This window comes from Plenodomus lingam, assembly GCF_022343315.1.
Source record: "Plenodomus lingam strain CAN1 chromosome Unknown contig_3, whole genome shotgun sequence".
Classification (NCBI taxonomy): Eukaryota; Fungi; Ascomycota; class Dothideomycetes; order Pleosporales; family Leptosphaeriaceae; genus Plenodomus; species Plenodomus lingam.
Genome location: NW_027093944.1, coordinates 2,260,688 through 2,277,853, shown reverse-complemented (window position 1 = coordinate 2,277,853; position 17,166 = coordinate 2,260,688). Strand labels below are relative to the sequence as shown.

The 17,166-nt window shown below is 54.0% G+C and overlaps 7 protein-coding genes across 7 annotated transcripts; 4 read left to right on the top strand and 3 right to left on the bottom strand.

Annotated features, from left to right (window-relative positions):
- Nucleotides 1-187: 187 nt before the first annotated feature.
- IAQ61_008129 (uncharacterized protein) lies at nt 188-1,248 on the bottom strand (the record flags this gene model as incomplete). The annotated part of the gene is made up of 4 exons (XM_066097861.1): nt 188-547; nt 599-729; nt 780-911; nt 960-1,248. 4 exons carry the CDS (start codon nt 1,246-1,248, stop codon nt 188-190), a joined length of 912 nt encoding a protein of 303 aa, XP_065952358.1.
- A 1,080-nt stretch (nt 1,249-2,328) lies between these two features.
- On the top strand, nt 2,329-2,938 carry IAQ61_008128 (uncharacterized protein; the record flags this gene model as incomplete). The annotated part of the gene is made up of 3 exons (XM_066097860.1): nt 2,329-2,494; nt 2,562-2,733; nt 2,822-2,938. The coding sequence occupies 3 exons, from the start codon at nt 2,329-2,331 to the stop codon at nt 2,913-2,915; spliced, it is 432 nt and encodes a 143-aa protein (XP_065952357.1). The 3' UTR covers nt 2,916-2,938.
- A 1,851-nt stretch (nt 2,939-4,789) lies between these two features.
- IAQ61_008127 (uncharacterized protein) lies at nt 4,790-9,046 on the top strand (the record flags this gene model as incomplete). Its single annotated transcript, XM_066097859.1, has 3 exons — nt 4,790-4,971; nt 5,468-5,543; nt 5,654-9,046. Coding segments are annotated over 3 exons (3,651 nt in total), but the record flags the coding sequence as incomplete, so codon positions are not given.
- A 334-nt stretch (nt 9,047-9,380) lies between these two features.
- On the bottom strand, nt 9,381-10,061 carry IAQ61_008126 (uncharacterized protein; the record flags this gene model as incomplete). The annotated part of the gene is made up of 1 exon (XM_066097858.1): nt 9,381-10,061. One exon carries the CDS (start codon nt 10,059-10,061, stop codon nt 9,381-9,383), a length of 681 nt encoding a protein of 226 aa, XP_065952355.1.
- Nucleotides 10,062-10,237: 176 nt separating this feature from the next.
- Nucleotides 10,238-10,973, top strand: IAQ61_008125 (uncharacterized protein; the record flags this gene model as incomplete). The annotated part of the gene is made up of 2 exons (XM_066097857.1): nt 10,238-10,589; nt 10,741-10,973. 2 exons carry the CDS (start codon nt 10,238-10,240, stop codon nt 10,971-10,973), a joined length of 585 nt encoding a protein of 194 aa, XP_065952354.1.
- Nucleotides 10,974-11,716: 743 nt separating this feature from the next.
- Nucleotides 11,717-12,798, bottom strand: IAQ61_008124 (uncharacterized protein; the record flags this gene model as incomplete). The annotated part of the gene is made up of 2 exons (XM_066097856.1): nt 12,478-12,798; nt 11,717-12,374 (listed from the first exon to the last, which is right to left on the bottom strand). The coding sequence occupies exons 1-2, from the start codon at nt 12,774-12,776 to the stop codon at nt 11,717-11,719; spliced, it is 957 nt and encodes a 318-aa protein (XP_065952353.1). The 5' UTR covers nt 12,777-12,798.
- A 1,133-nt stretch (nt 12,799-13,931) lies between these two features.
- On the top strand, nt 13,932-16,484 carry IAQ61_008123 (uncharacterized protein; the record flags this gene model as incomplete). The annotated part of the gene is made up of 8 exons (XM_066097855.1): nt 13,932-13,947; nt 14,000-14,044; nt 14,099-14,474; nt 14,524-14,595; nt 14,658-14,781; nt 14,888-15,055; nt 15,107-15,382; nt 15,432-16,484. The coding sequence occupies 8 exons, from the start codon at nt 13,932-13,934 to the stop codon at nt 16,482-16,484; spliced, it is 2,130 nt and encodes a 709-aa protein (XP_065952352.1).
- Nucleotides 16,485-17,166: the final 682 nt, after the last annotated feature.

The following is a 17,166-nucleotide window of genomic DNA, read 5'->3' as shown; positions in this document are numbered from 1 at the left end:
GCGCTTGTGGCCGCCCTCATTGTGCCATCGAGCGTATGCTGCCAGTGAGACTGCTCTTCAGCCTGAGACATGACGTAAATACACGGCGTCGATCGATTCTTTTTCCAAGAATCACAGATGCTTACGTCCTCTCCAGCCAGCTAGCCAGCCAGCCAGCACCAGCCCAAGCCAGCTCCCCTCACCCAGTTCATGGGAGCTCAGTGTAGACCACGTCTCCTGCCTCGGGCTGTTCGTAGAAGTGGCTCATATTGACCTCCTTCTCTGGAGGCAGTTGATGCGCCTCCGCCCATGCTCGAACCGCCTCAAAGTCCCGGCATCGATGGCGTGTGTTGAAATCAACAAACGGTATTGGCTCTGGCTCAGTGTCTGGCTGCCACCACACCTGGCCCAGTACCCCCACGTCAGGGTTGCACATAAGCACCTGTCTTAGGATGTCCAAGCAATGCGTCGTGTGCACACGAATAATATACTCGCTGTTGACGAACGGCCCCTCTTTCTTCGCAAGATAATAGTCGTAGTTCCAATGCAACGCCTGACGGACGAGGTTCTGTGACGGTCAGCCACCACGTTCTCATCCAACTCATTCAGTCATACTCACCAAACAATGCAAATGGTGCAGTCCTTCCACGTTTGCGGGAAATCCACCGCCATATTCTTGACTTATCTTGACCTGATCGCGCCGCAGTCCCATTTCGTCAGCCTCTTCCGATCGAATCACTATACTGCGATCTACCATCAGACGTCAGTAGCCTTGAGCACTTCGGCTAGGGGAGACTTACAATCCACGCCTAGAGCCTCCCATGCGGCATCAACTTCTGGGCCCGCTGACTGTCGATAGACATTCTCGTGCAAGAAGGAACCATTGAACAGCTCGGTGTGCCAATTCGGATTGACGTCTCTGACGACCGGTGCTACGCCTATCAGCAATGTGTTGATCGAATTGGTCTCGTGTCACTCACAGTATCTCGAAACATGATGCATGCAAAATGCATCAGGATCCACTACAAATGAAGTCTTCTGAACACTGAAGACTACCCACAAAGCCGCGCCTAGGTACACAATAGTACATATCGCAAGCGTTCTCACCGCAATCTGAACATCGCGACTGTATCGATCTAGCTGCTCAGACTTATTACCCTCGGTTGTCGCGGAGCAGGACGAAGGCAGAAGCGTGTCGCTATCCAGACTTTCTGAATCATGTTGTGGCAAACGTGTGTGCTTGGGACGCGTACGGAAGATGCCGAGCATCGTGAGTCGAGTTCAACAAGGAATGCCCAACGCTGTAGAAAGAATCAGAAAAGGGAAAAAGGAGCCTACCGAGGCTGGGAGCACGCGTAAGCTATGAAAAATCTGTCTGTCTCTACAGAAAGTCACGATCCATTGTACAAAAACCTTGGAGTGACGGCTATCTTACGGGTACCACGTGCGCTACGAACGGGTTTCTCGATACAACAAGGTGGGTCGTAACACACGGTATCTTGTGACGGCAATCGAGCCAAAGGGATACATGGGGACGGAATGCAATAATCTGATGCCGTTATACAACTTACGTATCGCCACCCTACGTGCCCTGGCACCCGTGACGACGGCGGCACAAGTGTCTGCTGATACAACTCATGGCCATTTCCAACGACATCGCACTGGCCTCGTAGCCTTGTCCACCATCAAACCGATGCATCTGCAAGAAGCTTCTTCTTTTAAGCAATTATGCGTCACATATGATGTGGACGCCAAAGTAATCGTCCCATCTTTCATCTTTGTTTGCCTTGAGGCGCATGCTCTCGTAAAGTATCACAATTTCTCGCCTCCACTTCCGTGTGGAATGCTCCGCCTCAACATCAGTTGCCGTTGACGTGTCCGATCGACCATAGAAACCTTCCGAACCCCGTGGTTGATGACACAATCACCAATAGCCCAGAAAGCAAACAGTCCATCTTGTACGAATTGACATGCGCGTTGCTTTCCATTGGAGTGGGAACACCGTTCTATCAAAAAGGAAACCCTTGATGACCATCATTGGCTGTTAGTCTCATTTTCCAGCAAGACCAGTAAAATGTCTGGATTCGTATGGGGAACACAGCATATCAACACCATCAATTTTTGCACATTGACACACGGGTAACACTCACTGGCGCGCTCACCTTGAATCATGATCGGTATGACTATTGTGATGCTCTATGGAAACAGAGTCCAAAGTCCTTACAAAAGGACAGAAGGATCATGAACCACAACAGCCCTTGACCACAGCCCCAATCTCTTCACAGCCATCGAATCCCACCTCGGTTCAGTTCTTACCTCTGCACTCGCAAGCAACACGACATCTCAGCCATGCGTTTCGCCTTCACTCTCGCCACCCTCGTGGCCTTTGCTGCCGCTGCGCCCACCGAAAAGGGCACAGATGCCACGGGCGGAGGATATAGCTCCTACCGCCCCTACACAGCCTACGGTGTATATCCCGGGGCCGCCGATGCCGAAGCCGCGAGAATGCAAACGGGTATGTCGATACATGACTCTGCAACACTCCCCCTTTTCCAGCACACAGACGTTTAACAAATTCACAGAAGCACACCTCCGCCGCGCCGAAGCCATGCTCGTAGCCCACGAGACGTATGCGCAGGACATGGAGAAGGTGAAGCGCCATGTGATGAGCATGCTGCCTGGTAAGAAGACGGTCGAGGCTAGGGATGAAGCGGTGGAAGCGGATCAGAAGGAATCGGGGTACGGAAAGTACAAGTACGTTTCTATCGATCTCAGACACCATGTTTCTTTTCCACACCCTTTCTGCCCGGGTACTCGGTGCTCTTACTGACGCCTGCTCTAGTCCGTACTGGTATTATGCGATATACCCAAAGGTTATGGATGAAGCTGCGGGGCAAGAGGATGAGGATGTCAGGGCGGGGGCGGGTATGGAGTAGAGGGTAGTTGGATGACATGGAGGTAGGGGGACGAGGGAAGGAGTGGGGGATAGCGGGCTGATGGAGGTGGAGGTGCGTTGGATTAGTTTGTGCATCACATGAGTGAAGGGATAATCACCTGAGTGTTTTTGGTTCTCACTATATATTTTCCTTTGGGGAGCGTGCGACATGGAAATGGAAATGGAAATACATGACCCTCATTCCCCACCATCGCCATCACAACCACACCGAAAACAGGTCATCCCATTACGCAAATCCATGGAAAAGAGGAGACGGGGGGGAGGGGGGGTTTATTTTACTAGATCAGGTCGGGGTTGGGAGGTTACACTGCATATAAAGGGCGTGCATGGGTTGGGGTGTATTGTACAGTTGTAAGGTGGGTGTCATTTGGCGGATATTGCGTGTGTAGATTCGAGGTACGGACGAGCGGGATAGGATGGCGGATGGGTAGATGGATAAGTGGCGGTGTTGTATGGGACAGGGAAGGGGGGCGGGGGGGTTTATTCTGGCTAAATGGGAGATGGGAGATTGTAGATTGTGGATTGTAGATGGCAGAGTTTGGGTGTGGGGGGGGGGGAATGGGAAGAGGGAGGGGAGGGGAGGATTGGGTATGGTGAGGTGGGTGTTTATACTTTGGATAGTGGATTGTGATGGGTAGGTAAGGTGTAGGTACACGCGAGACACTGCTCTGAGGGCGAGATTCACGATACTCTGGGGCGGGAATGTAGCAGTGTAGTCGAGGAGAGTGGTGGAGATGTCTGGGTGGATTTTGTGCGGCAGTCTGGGCAGGTGTTTGTTTTGGGTTGCAGGATTGGATACTGTGTATCATGTGCACAGCAAGCATGGATGTACTCAATTTCTACACCCTACCGCATAAAGCAAAGCCGATAGTACACAGGCGCGAAATATGGACGACTTGGGTGGAATGTGGAATACATGTTTCCAGCACTGGGATACCTCTTGTACCTACACTAGCAGTAGTGCACAGTGCACCGTCTAACCCTACCAACCTACCTACCTACGCACCCACCCCCCATCTCCTCGCCTCGTATTGCAAGGTCCCAAGCAGATTTCCAAGGGCAAGCCACAACTCGTATCTGTAGTCTGAAACGTAGACTCAGCATAGCACGGTCAGACACCAGTGTTGTACATGCCACATGTACCATACATCCCCCTTCCCCCCGTACCAAGCCAGCCCGGCATGGTCATGGCAAGCCCATGTCGTATCTCGGCGCGCATGGATCGGCGCGACGATCGGCGCCCACCGCCGGTTGCGCGGGAGAATTGGGGGTTGGGAGATGTGAGGGCGGTGGAGATTGGGTGCGTGTGTTGGGGGTTGCGGGTAGGTAGGAGGATGGGAGGGAGGGGAGGAGAATAGAAGGATATAGTAGGGAGGACGTGTTGTAGGTGGAGAAGGGCGGCAGGAGTTCTTCTCTCTTCCCAAAGTAGTAGTCTATCCTGCCTACCGTACCCGTACCCGTAACCCCCAAACCAGAACCCATGCAGCGATCATGGCTAAGCATCAGACGAATGGATGCATGCCACAAGGGGCCCGTTGTTGTTGGTTTTGTTCTTGTTTTCTGCTTTGTGATGCTTGAATCATCGGCCTTGGTTTCGTCTAGGATAGGCGACCCCCCTTGTCCCCAACTTGTCCCAAGCAGATTGCCAGCCCTTTTGTGGGGGAAATGCGCGAGACACACGAGGCAGTAACCGGTACTGACGAGAGAGCATAGGTGACAAGAGGGTGGGTGGTGCATGCTCGTGCTGTAGCGAGCAAGCCATGGCATGAATAGTCGAGCGGGTTGGGGGTAGGGCATGCACGCAAAGGCTCTTGTGAAGAAGCAGAGGGACGTTGGCAATCCTTTTACATTTAGGCTGTCATGTCCTTCGGCGGTTCTTTGTTGGGTGATGAGGGTACCGTAGATGCTGCCAGAGGAGCCATCCCGTCCACAGCACCGCCCGGCCGCCACGGTTTGACACCTGCTCGCGCGCTGACCACGGCCGACCTAGTGGTGTCTAGACTCCCCGCTGCTGGCCGCTTCCTTGCCTCGATCCGGTGGGTGGAGGTTGAGGTTGGGAACAACAGCTGACAATTCCACGCTTCCTCTCTGCTCCTGGCCTGCTTTCCCCACATCGACTGTCTCTTGTCGGCGACCGGGGCCAGTGGTGTTGCAGCAAGGACAGCGAGGGCTCTAATAGCGCCCCACTGGGTTCGAGAAAGGCCGTGGAGAAGGTCGGAGCTGGGCATGGATTGTCGGTCGCTACTGTGTATGCCAGGCACTCTATCTAGTAAATTGTAATGTAGATGCTGTAATCGGTACCCGACAAGATCCACACACACACACACTCTCTCTCTCTCTCTCTCTCTCACTCTCATACACACACACACACACACACAGTCATACAACCCCCCAGTCAATCCTACGGTCCTACCCACTTTCACTCTCATCTAAATCACCTGACTGCGCTACCCAACCTCGGCTGGCGCGCCTCCGAACCCAACGCAACGCAACGCAACGCAACCCGCACAACGGGCGTGCACCTCATCCTAGTCTGCCCAAATGCTGTTCTGACTGTGTCCCGATCCAATTCAAACTGCTGCTGTCCTTGCATGAGGAAAACGACCGAGTGTGACGTTACAGCCTCCGAGCTGACCAAGCGCGCTGCGACTCGTGGTAGCCTGCGCCCATTGTGATCCGCAAAAAATAAAATAAGAAAAAAGTTCGCTGGGTAGGTAGACAGACAGGCAGCCAGCCAGCCAGGCACACAGCCCGTCTGGACGCTGGGAGGAGGAGGGAATGGCCGACTCCGGCGCAACCGCAACCGCAACCGCAACCGCAGGCACCATGGCCACGCCCACGCCCACGTCCACGCACACGCACACGCCCACGCCTACGCACACCCACTCGCACTCGCACCCACCTTTTGAGCACGACGACGCCCTCCTACTCAACGAATACGGCCTGCCCGAATTGCGAGCCTCGCCCAGCGACCCCATCGGCGCCAGTCCAGCCAACATGGCTTCAGCGTTTCCCGACTTCGACATGGCTTTCGCTCCAGCCTCGGCTTTTGGCGGCAGCTTCGATGGTGTCCAGCCCAAGAGGGAGAACGAGTATGCGAATGCGCCAGGAAGTGTGGGCGGAATGAGTGAGGGCAACATGAGCGGTGTTGGTGGCAGTGTACACCCACACCGGATGAGCATCAGTGGCGGCAGTCCAATGCAGAATGGCCACAACACCAGCCCAGACGGCGCCCACGCACTCCGGTCGCTCTCCCTTGGCGATGCGCTCGCCACCAAACTCCACGACAATGACGGCAACCACTCGACCACGTCGAGGAGGAGCAAGGACGACTCGCAGGATACCCCGCAATGGAGCGAAATGAAGACCAAGGCGGGCAAGGAGCGGAAGCGCCTCCCCCTCGCCTGCATCGCCTGTCGAAGGAAGAAGATTCGCTGCTCGGGCGAGAAGCCGGCGTGCAAGCACTGCCTGCGAAGTCGCATTCCCTGCGTCTACAAGGTCACCACGAGGAAGGCGGCGCCGCGGACAGACTACATGGCCATGTTGGACAAGCGACTGAAGCGCATGGAGGACCGTGTCATCAAGCTGATACCAAAGGAGAGCCTGCCGTCGGTCGCGAATGTCGGGAGATCCGTCGTCAAGCCTCCCCTTCCGGGCGCGCCACCCAAGACGCCGACGACGAGGAAACGCCCCGCCGAGGAGGCGTTTGGAAACGAGCTCGAGGAGTGGTCGAAGTCCAAAGCCTTGGATCCTGATGCAGCCGGTCGGGCGTCCCGCGGCAAGGAGTCGGAAGACAGCAAGTTGCTCACAGAAGGGGCGGAGAGCTTGCCGTCCAAGGAGATGCAGGAACATTTGGCCGAGGTCTACTTTGACTACGTCTACGGCCAAAGCTATCCGCTGCTCCATAAGCCGAGTTTTATGAGGAAATTGGCCGCGGGCAAAGTGCCTCCAGTCCTCATCCTGGCCATGTGTGGCATTTCCGCACGCTTCTCCACACATCCCCAGCTACGGTCCGAGCCATGCTTTTTACGCGGAGACGACTGGGCAGCACGCGCACGCGAGATTGCCCTCAAACGATACGACACGCCCAACATCACCATTTTGATTGTCTATCTCCTCCTCGGCCTCCATGAATTCGGAACCTGCCAGGGTGGACGCAGCTGGATGTTTGGCGGCATGGCGCAGAGAATGGCATATGCCTTGCAACTACACAAGGAAAACGAATACGACCCGCTCGTCAGCGATGCGGACAAGAAGCCACTGAGTGCGACAGACCGGGAGATACGGCGGCGGACCATGTGGTCATGCTTCCTCATGGACCGCTTCAATTCCTCTGGCACAGATCGCCCGCTCTTCGTGCATGAGCAGTACATTGAAGTACAATTACCCATCAAAGAACACCTCTACATACACGACATACAAGCGCCGACAGAAAACCTAGAAGGAAAAGTACCCAATCCGGTCCCCCCGGATGGTGGCCAACTAGCGGATGCACGCGAGAACATGGGTGTTTCGGCCTACACCATTCGGCTGGTGTGTATCTGGGGCAAGCTCATCAAATACATGAATCTGGGCGGCAAGGAGAGGGAGGCGGAGCCCATGTGGTCGTCCGAGTCGACGTACCACAAGATCAAGCAAGAGGCGAGAGAGTTCAAGGCCTCGTTGCCGGAGATGCTCATTTACACACCGGAGAACCTGAAGAGCCATGCGATTGGGAAGACTGCCAATTCATTTCTCTACTTGCACATTTTGTGGCAGCAGACTATGCTGTTCATGCATCGCTTTGCCTTGCCTTCGACAGCCGGGAGCAGACCACCAAAAGACATGCCACACGATTTCCTCACAGAGTCTGCGCGCGCGGCACTAGATGCGGCGAATCAGATTTCCATTTTGATCAACGAGGCCATGGACCACAATGTGGTGGCCCCGTTTGCCGGCTACTCGGCCTTCTTCTCGTCCACAGTCCATGTCCATGGCTTGTTTTCAAAGAACCCGAAGCTCGAGGCGCAGTCGAAAAAGTACCTTGCGTACAACGTCAAGTATCTGACCAAGATGAAGAAGTACTGGGGCATGTTTCACTACATTGCCGAGAACCTAAAGGAGTTGTATCGGCAGCACGCCGATGCGCAGTTGAAGGGCCCGGTTGCGCCAAACGACAAGAAAAAGGGTAGCATTTTCCAGTATGGAGATTGGTTTGACCGGTACCCACATGGTGTCTCCAAGACAGACTACGAGGACGCGGCAGAATCCAATGCCAATGAGCCGGGTACCGATGCTGTACTGGGACAAAAGAGCGATTTGCAGAGCGTCGAAGAATTCTTCGCGTCCCTGTCACCGCCTTCCAAGACGGATCAGGCGCGCAAACAAGCCAGGAAGAACAAGTCTAAATCCGTGTCCAAGGCCGACCTCAACCCTCTGCACGCAGACTCTCTCCATCTCCAACGACCCCCGGGCCAAGCCCAATCCCTTCACTCCTCCCTCCTCCTTCACCACCAACAACGGCAGCAGCAACAGCAACAGCAACAACAGCAAAACACCATCAACATGGCCTCGCGCGACGCAATCGAAGCCGCCATCGCCGCAGGCTACGACCCCTCCTCCCTCTACACCCACCCCCGCTCCCACACCCACACCCACACACCCTCCCAACCCTTCCTCCCCTCCGACTTCTCCATCCACCACCCCCACCACCCCTCCCTCCCCCTCCTCAACACCAACCTCTCCCCGACCATGATCCATCCCTCTCACGCCCACCAAATGGACGTCCCCGTCAACCTCACCCCAAACCCAAACCTCCTCTCCCCCCACTTCCCCGACCTCGCCGCCGCAGACTTCAACAATGCGTTTTGGAACCTCGACACGTTTGCCCTTGGGCCTTCGACCTCCTTCTTCGACCCCATGAGTAGCTACTTTGTGCCGTTTAACGTGGAACCACCGGTTTTGGCGGATGATGCTCCGTTTGCGGCGCAAGGCGATCAGTATGGGTTCGTGCTTGGGGCGGGCGATCGTGTCGATTTGGATTTGATGCATGGGACTGGGATGGGGGATGGAGGGGGTGGAGCGGCGGGGGGAGGACATGGGGCAAGGAGGGGGACGGGGGGGTTGGAGTGAGCCATTTTAGGTGGTCTGTTTGAGTGGGTTTTTTTGGTGCATGGGGGCGGGGGCGGACTGCAGGGGACATGGAAGTGGAGAATCAGGCAGACGTTTATATTTATTCAATACCCAATTTTTTTGCTGTTGTTGTTGTTGTTATCTTGTCACTTTATCTTTGCAATCTCTCGTCTGTCTTGCTCATCCCCATTCCCCTGTTTCTTCAGCATGCACGTGTGCGCATATCTGCACATGTGCTTGTGAGCTGGTGTGTTGTTTCAGGCAGTGCGGAATCGGGGGTTCATAGGACGGTGTGTGTGTGTGTGTGTGTAAAGACAGTAAAGGGAGATATTCTTCAACGACCGGATTTTCTGCGGGTGGAATTTTTTGAAGAGGGGTTTGGCTGGGTTGGAAGGGGGGTTTCGAGGGAGGATGTGTGGTTGTGGTTGGGTTGTTGAGTGATGGGTTGATCTGCGACGTTGATATCTTTTGGGTTATTCTCTTCTTCTTCCCAATGCTTGTCCTCTTTCTCTTCTTCTCCCTCCTCTGCCTCCTCTCCCTCCTCTCCCTCCTCTCCCTCCTCTTCCTCCTCCCCATCCATCCCCTCCCTCCCCCCCTCCAACGCCCTATACTTCCTCCTCTTCTTCTTCCCCGCACTCCTCTTCTTCCGCGCCCTCTCCCGCGCCTTCACCCTCGTCCGTGCCCCCTCCCCCAACTCCAACTCCTCCAGCCGATCCTGCAGGATCCGCCGCGCCCGCTTGCGATTCAACTCGCGGCTGCGCGTGTCCTGGTACTTTACTACGATGCCGGTGGGGTGGTGGATCAGCTGGACGGCAGACGAGGTTTTGTTGATTTTTTGGCCGCCGGGGCCCGAGCCTTTGAGGAAGTTTTCGGTGATTTCGGAGGAGGGGATTGGGCGGCGGGGGGGGAGGGGGCGGGCGTGGGGGTGGGGGGTTGTGGTGAAGGGGTGGGTGTGTTGGGGGCGGGTGGTTGTGAGGCGGGTGAGGAGGGGGAGGAGGGGGCGTGGGGTTGGCATGGGGGGGGGGGGGGAATTTCCCTTTTTCTTCTTTTTCCTTTTTGCTTGGGGGGTGTGTTGTGGTGTTTTTGTGGGAGTTTGGTGCTGTTGGAGATTCTCGAGATATGCGTCATGGAATGGATTTCCTTTGGAGCGAGCAAAGCCTCGCCTGCTCCGAAGCTTCTCGACCTTGCACCATGCATCCCCCCCCGTACCTGGCCGAATCGGGTACACCCCCGTCCCCCATCCGCCGCCCAACTCCACCACCAACTCCAACCCTCACAACCTCCAACCCCGAGCATCGCGCCAACCCACACCCACCACACCACACATACACCCCCCCACCGCCTCCCAGCGCGAACAATCCCATGCCGGATTCGACATCCCTCGCCACCCTCGCCATCCTCAGTTCCGCCGCCGCGCTCCTCGTCGCCGTAATGTTGTATCCCGCCGCGCTGCTCCGCTGGTTCCAGCGCAAGCGGTACCAGTACGAAGTCACGTTTTCGCTGTACATGTTGACGTCCACGGAGAAGTTCATCTTCAGTACGTGTATTCCCTTTTTTAAACAGACGTGGGGGAATGGGATGGGAAGGAAAGACCAAGGAAAGAAAAGGCGATTGCTTCCCCTGATAGATTGGTCGATTGGATATACAGATCCATGCCCATGTATATGTGACTTTTCACTAACGGGAATCTTCAGACTCTGTACTCTTCCTCCTGCTCTCCCTTCTCATCATCGCCGCGAGCTTATATCTCCCGGAGCATCTGAGCATTATTGCCAACCGGCTGGCCTATTACTTCTCGGGCAACGAAGATAGCCTCGCGTCAAGTAGTGCGCAGAAGATGGATGCCCGGGCGCTAAATCAGCCTGGTTTCGTGGCCGGAGACGCGGCTGGGTTGGCGGGGCAGGGCAGGGGATTTATGGAGCCGTAGGTGTGTGCTGTTGTTGAGAGGTTTATAATGCGTGTGCACGGCTGGAATGTTGAGCGAATTGGATTCTTCGCTTTTTGGGGGGAGGGTTGATGCTGGGTATGGGCTGATTGGTTGTTTATGTGAGGAGGAATGGCGTTTGAGAACCGCGATATTTTTTGGACGCAAGGCGTGTGGATATGGATGGTTTATGATAATAGTAATTACGTGTATATATCACATTTTAGCATTGCCATTGCAATGTTTTTGCTACTCGTAAAGTGCTACCACGATTTGAAGATCTTGCAATGGCTCTCTTAGATTCAGCGCTGCGTGCGTATTGCTTTAATCATATTTCTCAATGTATCAATCATATCAATGTGAACATCAGCTCGATAGTCTGACCTTCGAGATCTCGATGCCAACGTTGCAGTGGCTTGCTGAGAGATATTGTCAAGTAAAATGAGTACAGAATGTCAAGTTTATGGGATATATACCGTGATGAAGTATAGACAGGGCAGGCTTGCAGAGTGAAAAGCAAATTTGAGGATCTGAACACGAAACGACAAATACCTTCCGAGGGTATATAGACTGCACTGAAACAACTCCGAAAAACACTCACCAGAGCGAAAAATAACAATGAGGCAATTGCGTTGCACAACTCGTAGCTGCGGAGCCCGTGTATAGACATGTTTCGACCACCGATAGAAAAAGAGACACAATTGTCCAATTCGATATTGCATCGCATCTCGTGGTTTCAAACCAAATCACGTCCCAAACAGTGCATGAACCGCACTGGTGAGGGCAGAAGTCGTATAATCGTCAATGGCAACAAGTGCGGGAAAATCCAGCATCGCATTCGCATACGCCTGATTCGTAGGCCCATCATCCGCCAACAACAACACCACAGGGACTTCGGCCAGACAGTCGCCGCAGCTGATCTGCTTTGCCACATCTCTTGCAAATCGGACCTGCAGTTCGAAGGCCTGGGCGCTGTATCGCAGCACGTTGGAGGTGACGCAGATGACGATCATGACGGCGCCTGTGCTGGGTAAGAAGTCTCTGTGCATCTCTGTCATGCCATTTTCCAGACGATAGGGGACGTGGCGGACTCTTCGGGGTAGGGCTCGTCCAAGAGGCTCGAATGGGTCCATATCTTTGGCTAGAGTGGTGGAGGTGGGGTGGGGCACAAAGGGAGTAAAAAGTGTGATGATCTCGGCTTCGTTCAATCGCCGTAGACGTCTGAGCATCTCTGGCGGACAACGCAGGACCTTTGCGCCGTTGGTGCTGCCACATGGTCGTCCCATCATCGTTGATTGTGGGTACCGAGGGCGAAACCAGTATCGGAGATTGTGTTCTGAGTGCCAACGCCGCGACAGTTCCGGTGGATGATCCGTGTCCGATGCTTGAATCGGGGTGTGGTCCCTGACTGATTGGAATGTGGTTTGTACGAAAGGAAAGAGTTTTGTTTCGCGAATTTTGCTCTTCTGGAGCTGATTCAGGCCACTATGTGCTCAGTAGTAATCACCACTGATGTGTCCGACGATAGCGCCAAGTAGAAAAACGTGTGATGGAAGCGGGCGAGCTCAGATTGTTCAGGAAAGGGGCAAAACCAGTCGAGATAATGAAGGAGAAGTGAGAATAGCAATTGATACTTTGGTCTTGACCATAAACACGCCCGTAGTTACGAAGATGAATCAACGGCAAATCTGGTGTCTCTGAGAACGAGGTTGATATAGGGGCTTGACAAGGCGCGGCGTGGACCGTGACCTGCTGATGGTGCCTGAATCTCCTAAATCCTGTCAGCCAACGTTTCCAGAAGTTCATGCTCGCATTATCATCCTCGATGCTAGAGTTGTGCAACATTGAAGACGGAAATACTCATACAAGATCTGGTATATAATATAACGCACGCAGGTGGTTCCCAAGGCTCGACTCCACAGGAGATGGCTTGATTGAGAAGAGGCCCGTTATGCAGGCCAGGCAATGTCAGACTCTGGTAAGGCGGGTGTTGCAGTTGCTATTTGAGGTGACGACATCAGCTTTGCATGTCACAGGGACATACGGGGCTCGGGTAGGAGCAGGCAGCGTCAGCCATGGCCATTTGAAGGGAAGTTGCTACTAGGGGCGATACCCGTAGTACTCCGATTGCTCGATATAGTTTCGAGGTGAGCGAATAAACGGTCAGCAGGAGTAGGATGGGTACTGGGAAGACTCGTCTACTGATATCTTTCAGGACTAGGTAGTCGCCTCAGATGAAGGGCTCTCTGGACCGGGCCGAATGGGGCCATGGAGCGCATAGATCTGAACCACTCAAACCTCGACGGCCTGTCAGTAGCCGCAGCAATATCACAAACGACTGCCCGCCGTATGTACCCCATCGTTCGTGAGGTGCATGGAGCGCGGCGCACAAAACGTTTCGAGATAGCGCTGCAGACCGTGCTGCGGAGCTGTCGCTTGCTTTCCGGTCTCTGGCCAGTCAGAAAATCAAGTAGACTATCAATCGATGCTTCTGTGTAACACAAATTGTCGAATTCTCTGTGGCAAAAGTGGATAGCTGCAATGCATGTTCCAGTGACCGAGGCGATCTGCGGGTGACTTCTGCCCGATGGATTGCATGACTAGCATGAAGGAGCCGCGGGAGGCCAGGCCAGGCAGCGTGCTTGGGAGCATGAAGAGGTGAGCCGTGTAGACAGCATGGCTCCTCTGTGACAGTTGCGGAAGCTAGGATGGCAAGATTCCACGGCAGCACAGCAGGTGGAACAAGATGTGGAGGGGGGGGGGGGAAGGGTGTGAAGTGCGGCGGAGGGGAAAGGGGACAATGACTCGCTTAGCCTTCTAGTCTGAGGCAGGGGTGGAGACGCGGGACGCGTTCAGGACATCAAACGTACACACGAGCAACGCGCGCCATCCGGGCGCATTGAGTGTCCTGTCACGGCTGACCACCCATCTCGTTTCGCGCATAATTCTTTTGCCAACGTGATGCCTTCTGTTGCTGGTATACCTGCACTGTGTCTTACTCTGCCTGCCATGACTGATGAAGACGACAGAAGAGCCACTCGCACTGGATAGCGCGCTAGATTTGCTGCACGAAGGTATGGTATGCATGCGGCTATACTACCGAGGCCGACACTTACAATGTACTGCAGCATCCCGATTGCCAGCTAAATCGAGGTCTGTCAAAGTCTCTGGTCTGGTTGATGTAGTTTGCCGGCACGCATTGGACCATGGCCTGGACCAAGATGCCCTTCGGGATGTCGTACAGCTCGTATCGGTCAAGACCACTTTAGATCAGTCCAGTGTGACAACACTGATCAAGAACCTTTACCCTGCTCAGCGTATACCCAAAGATGTTGTCATTGCTGTGGTGGGCGCGCTTGGCCAGGGCAAAGGCAAACCGTCATTAGGTACTCAGGATAGCCTTGTCAAATGGCTGACCATTGTCCATGAGATAATCGAAGACCCCGGGGTCCTGTCGAGGCTGTACAGCGTCCTTTTTGGAATGCTAGATATGATTAGCATCAGGTAAATGGCGACGAGATCTGACCTATTCATAGCTAGCTAACCTGACCAGGACTTCTCTATGCTATCTCTTGTCCCTGCTAACCCGCCGAAAGCATGTCAAGCCGTTCAGGATACAACAACTGTAGGTCCAAATCGGGTGACTTCCGTCTCCCAGAGTAGGACGAACGGCTGACCTGCATGCAGACTCGAAATCTCTCGTGGAATTGGTAATGAACCTGCCTTGCAAGGTCTACTCCGCGTATACAAGGACTACTACCCCGATATAATCCTTGGAAGCACATCCACGAGCCGAAAGTCCTTTGCTCCGGTGAGTTTCCGTCTGCTCGTGCAACTGCACATGCAAATCCAATACCTTCCCGCGCCATCCCTGCCCCATATCTGTTGCACTACTCCGAACCCCGCTGACCGTGTAGCAACCGGATGAAGAGTGGCGTACTCGAATTGCGGCAGTCCAAGAGGCGAGCGTTGCAGCGGATGACAATGTCGCCGATCGATATAACGGTTTTAAGGTGTTACGAAAGGGCCCCAGACGGGGCAAATCGTCGGCTATCCCCGAAGTGCACACCTATCAAACCACCGAGGTCTGTGCATCCTGTCATCCTGAAGCCGACCCATCTGACCAGCGTTGACAGACGTCCGTGACGCTTGAAGGTATCGATAATGTTGAGGATTTTGTAGAACGGCTTGACACCATTGAACCACCCGGTCAATTAATCTCTCTCCTCACCGACCCACTTCTGCAAAAGTACGTTGACCTCAAGCCGACTCCAATAACGACAGCGCGCATCAGTCTTTGGCTTGCGACTTGTCTAGAAGACCAGTACTTGGGGGCACGACTAGGAAATGGAGAGTCACAATATCTTTCTGAACTGCTCCAAGGGCTCCTCAGACATACCCAATATTCAAAGGTTGGTGTCACATTCGCCCGTTGGAAACCCCACGTGCTAAGTTTCGCAGACTTTACATCCCACGGTCCTCGCATTCCTGGAAAGATACATATCTATATGGGACGGCATGGACAATGTTGATGCAGTCCTTGGACTACTGTCCTATATGCCCATTATCTCATTCAAGGACGCCTATCAAAGTTATATCGCGCCCATTGAACAGGCGCTATCCCACCATGACATCGCAACATATACCAAGGTGATCGACTTCTACACCAAATTACTACAGCATCAAGTCTGCCTAGTATCAAGCCAACGGACCAGGAGCAACGATGCAACTAAACAGGTCATCAGTGATCTTGCATCACATGTAGCCATCCTATCGACCTCAGTACTACTCTCAACACCTCGGCCTTTTCGCAACACCCTTACATCCTCCGTACTCTCCTTCTACGAGCTTCTATCCTCATCCTCGCGAACAAAGACAAACGCTCCACCACCTGTTCCCATAACCCTTCCTCCACCCCATCTCATCTACCTCCTCGCCCAAGATGAATCACTGACAACAATCTCACGCATCTGTGGTATCCTTGGCGCGTACAAGAACGCGTTCGATAGCCATCCGAAGCCCGTGAGCCGGTACTATGCAGAAAGCGTGACAAACACTTTCAACACGTGTTTGCGGGACATTTACAACACGCTTTGGGTGTCCAAAGCTCTCGTCGCTGCAGAAGGCAAGTCTGTAGGCCTGTATTGCATGCCGGAGCTGCGCTTGCAACTCCACGAGTACCTGAGTACCATTGACCGCTCGTATACGATCGAGACGGCGTTTGGGCTGTCGAATAACGCATGTCTATCCTCTCTGTCTGCAGCTGCGTGGCATGAGCTGGAGAAGCGCGAGATGGAGCGAAGGGGCGGGGATGTGAATAGTGTGGTGCATAACATCGGACCTATTCACAAGGCCACTTTAGATCGACTCAAGAGGGAAGGGGTCATGAGCGTGGAATGGGACGGGCCGGATGGGTACAAAGTTCATGTATTGAGGTGGTTGGAGGAAAGAGGGCTGGGAGGCATAAAGGGCTTGATGTTCGCCATTGCCACAAATCTGAGGGGAAAGGTGTAGTCTGTAAGGGACAACAAGCCGGTCGAGTGTGCATGCATGGATGTAATGATTCATGACTGGAGAAAGATGTGGGGTTTCAGTCCACGGCTGGGCCAGACATTGATGACTGGTAGTCCAGACTCATGAGGATCAATCCACAGCAGTCGAGCAGTACTGGTGCCTGTAATGGACTGAAGTGTTGCAGGATGGAACCATCTCTATCTGAACACCGGGGTGCATTGTTGAGTCAACCATAGAAGTGGTGAATGTTGGCGCAAGATGCACTTGAGGGAAATGCTGTGAAACACATGAGCACTTCCTCTTTTCAGAGAGCAGAGCCCACCCTTCGTGCTACATGCACTGTACAGTCACGTGCGCATCCTACACACACTGCACAGTCACGTGCGCATCAAAGAGACTCGAGACCTGTCAACGCGAGACGGGGCAGGCATGATGCTGGTCGATGCCATGGCTCCGCTTGTCGAGGGAACCTAAACTAGAAACAGATTAGCGCACTGCTATGACGCTCAACGGGTATGCACGACACGTGCTTGTTCATTGGCTGGGCATTGGCCGAGAGAGAGTGAACCTACATCCCCACTAGCTATTGCAAGCTTCGCGACAACCGGTGATAGTCGTACCAAGTAGAGCTTTTTCGGTCGATTACTGTCGCTTTCTTATATTGGGCGGCTTGCCTTGCTTC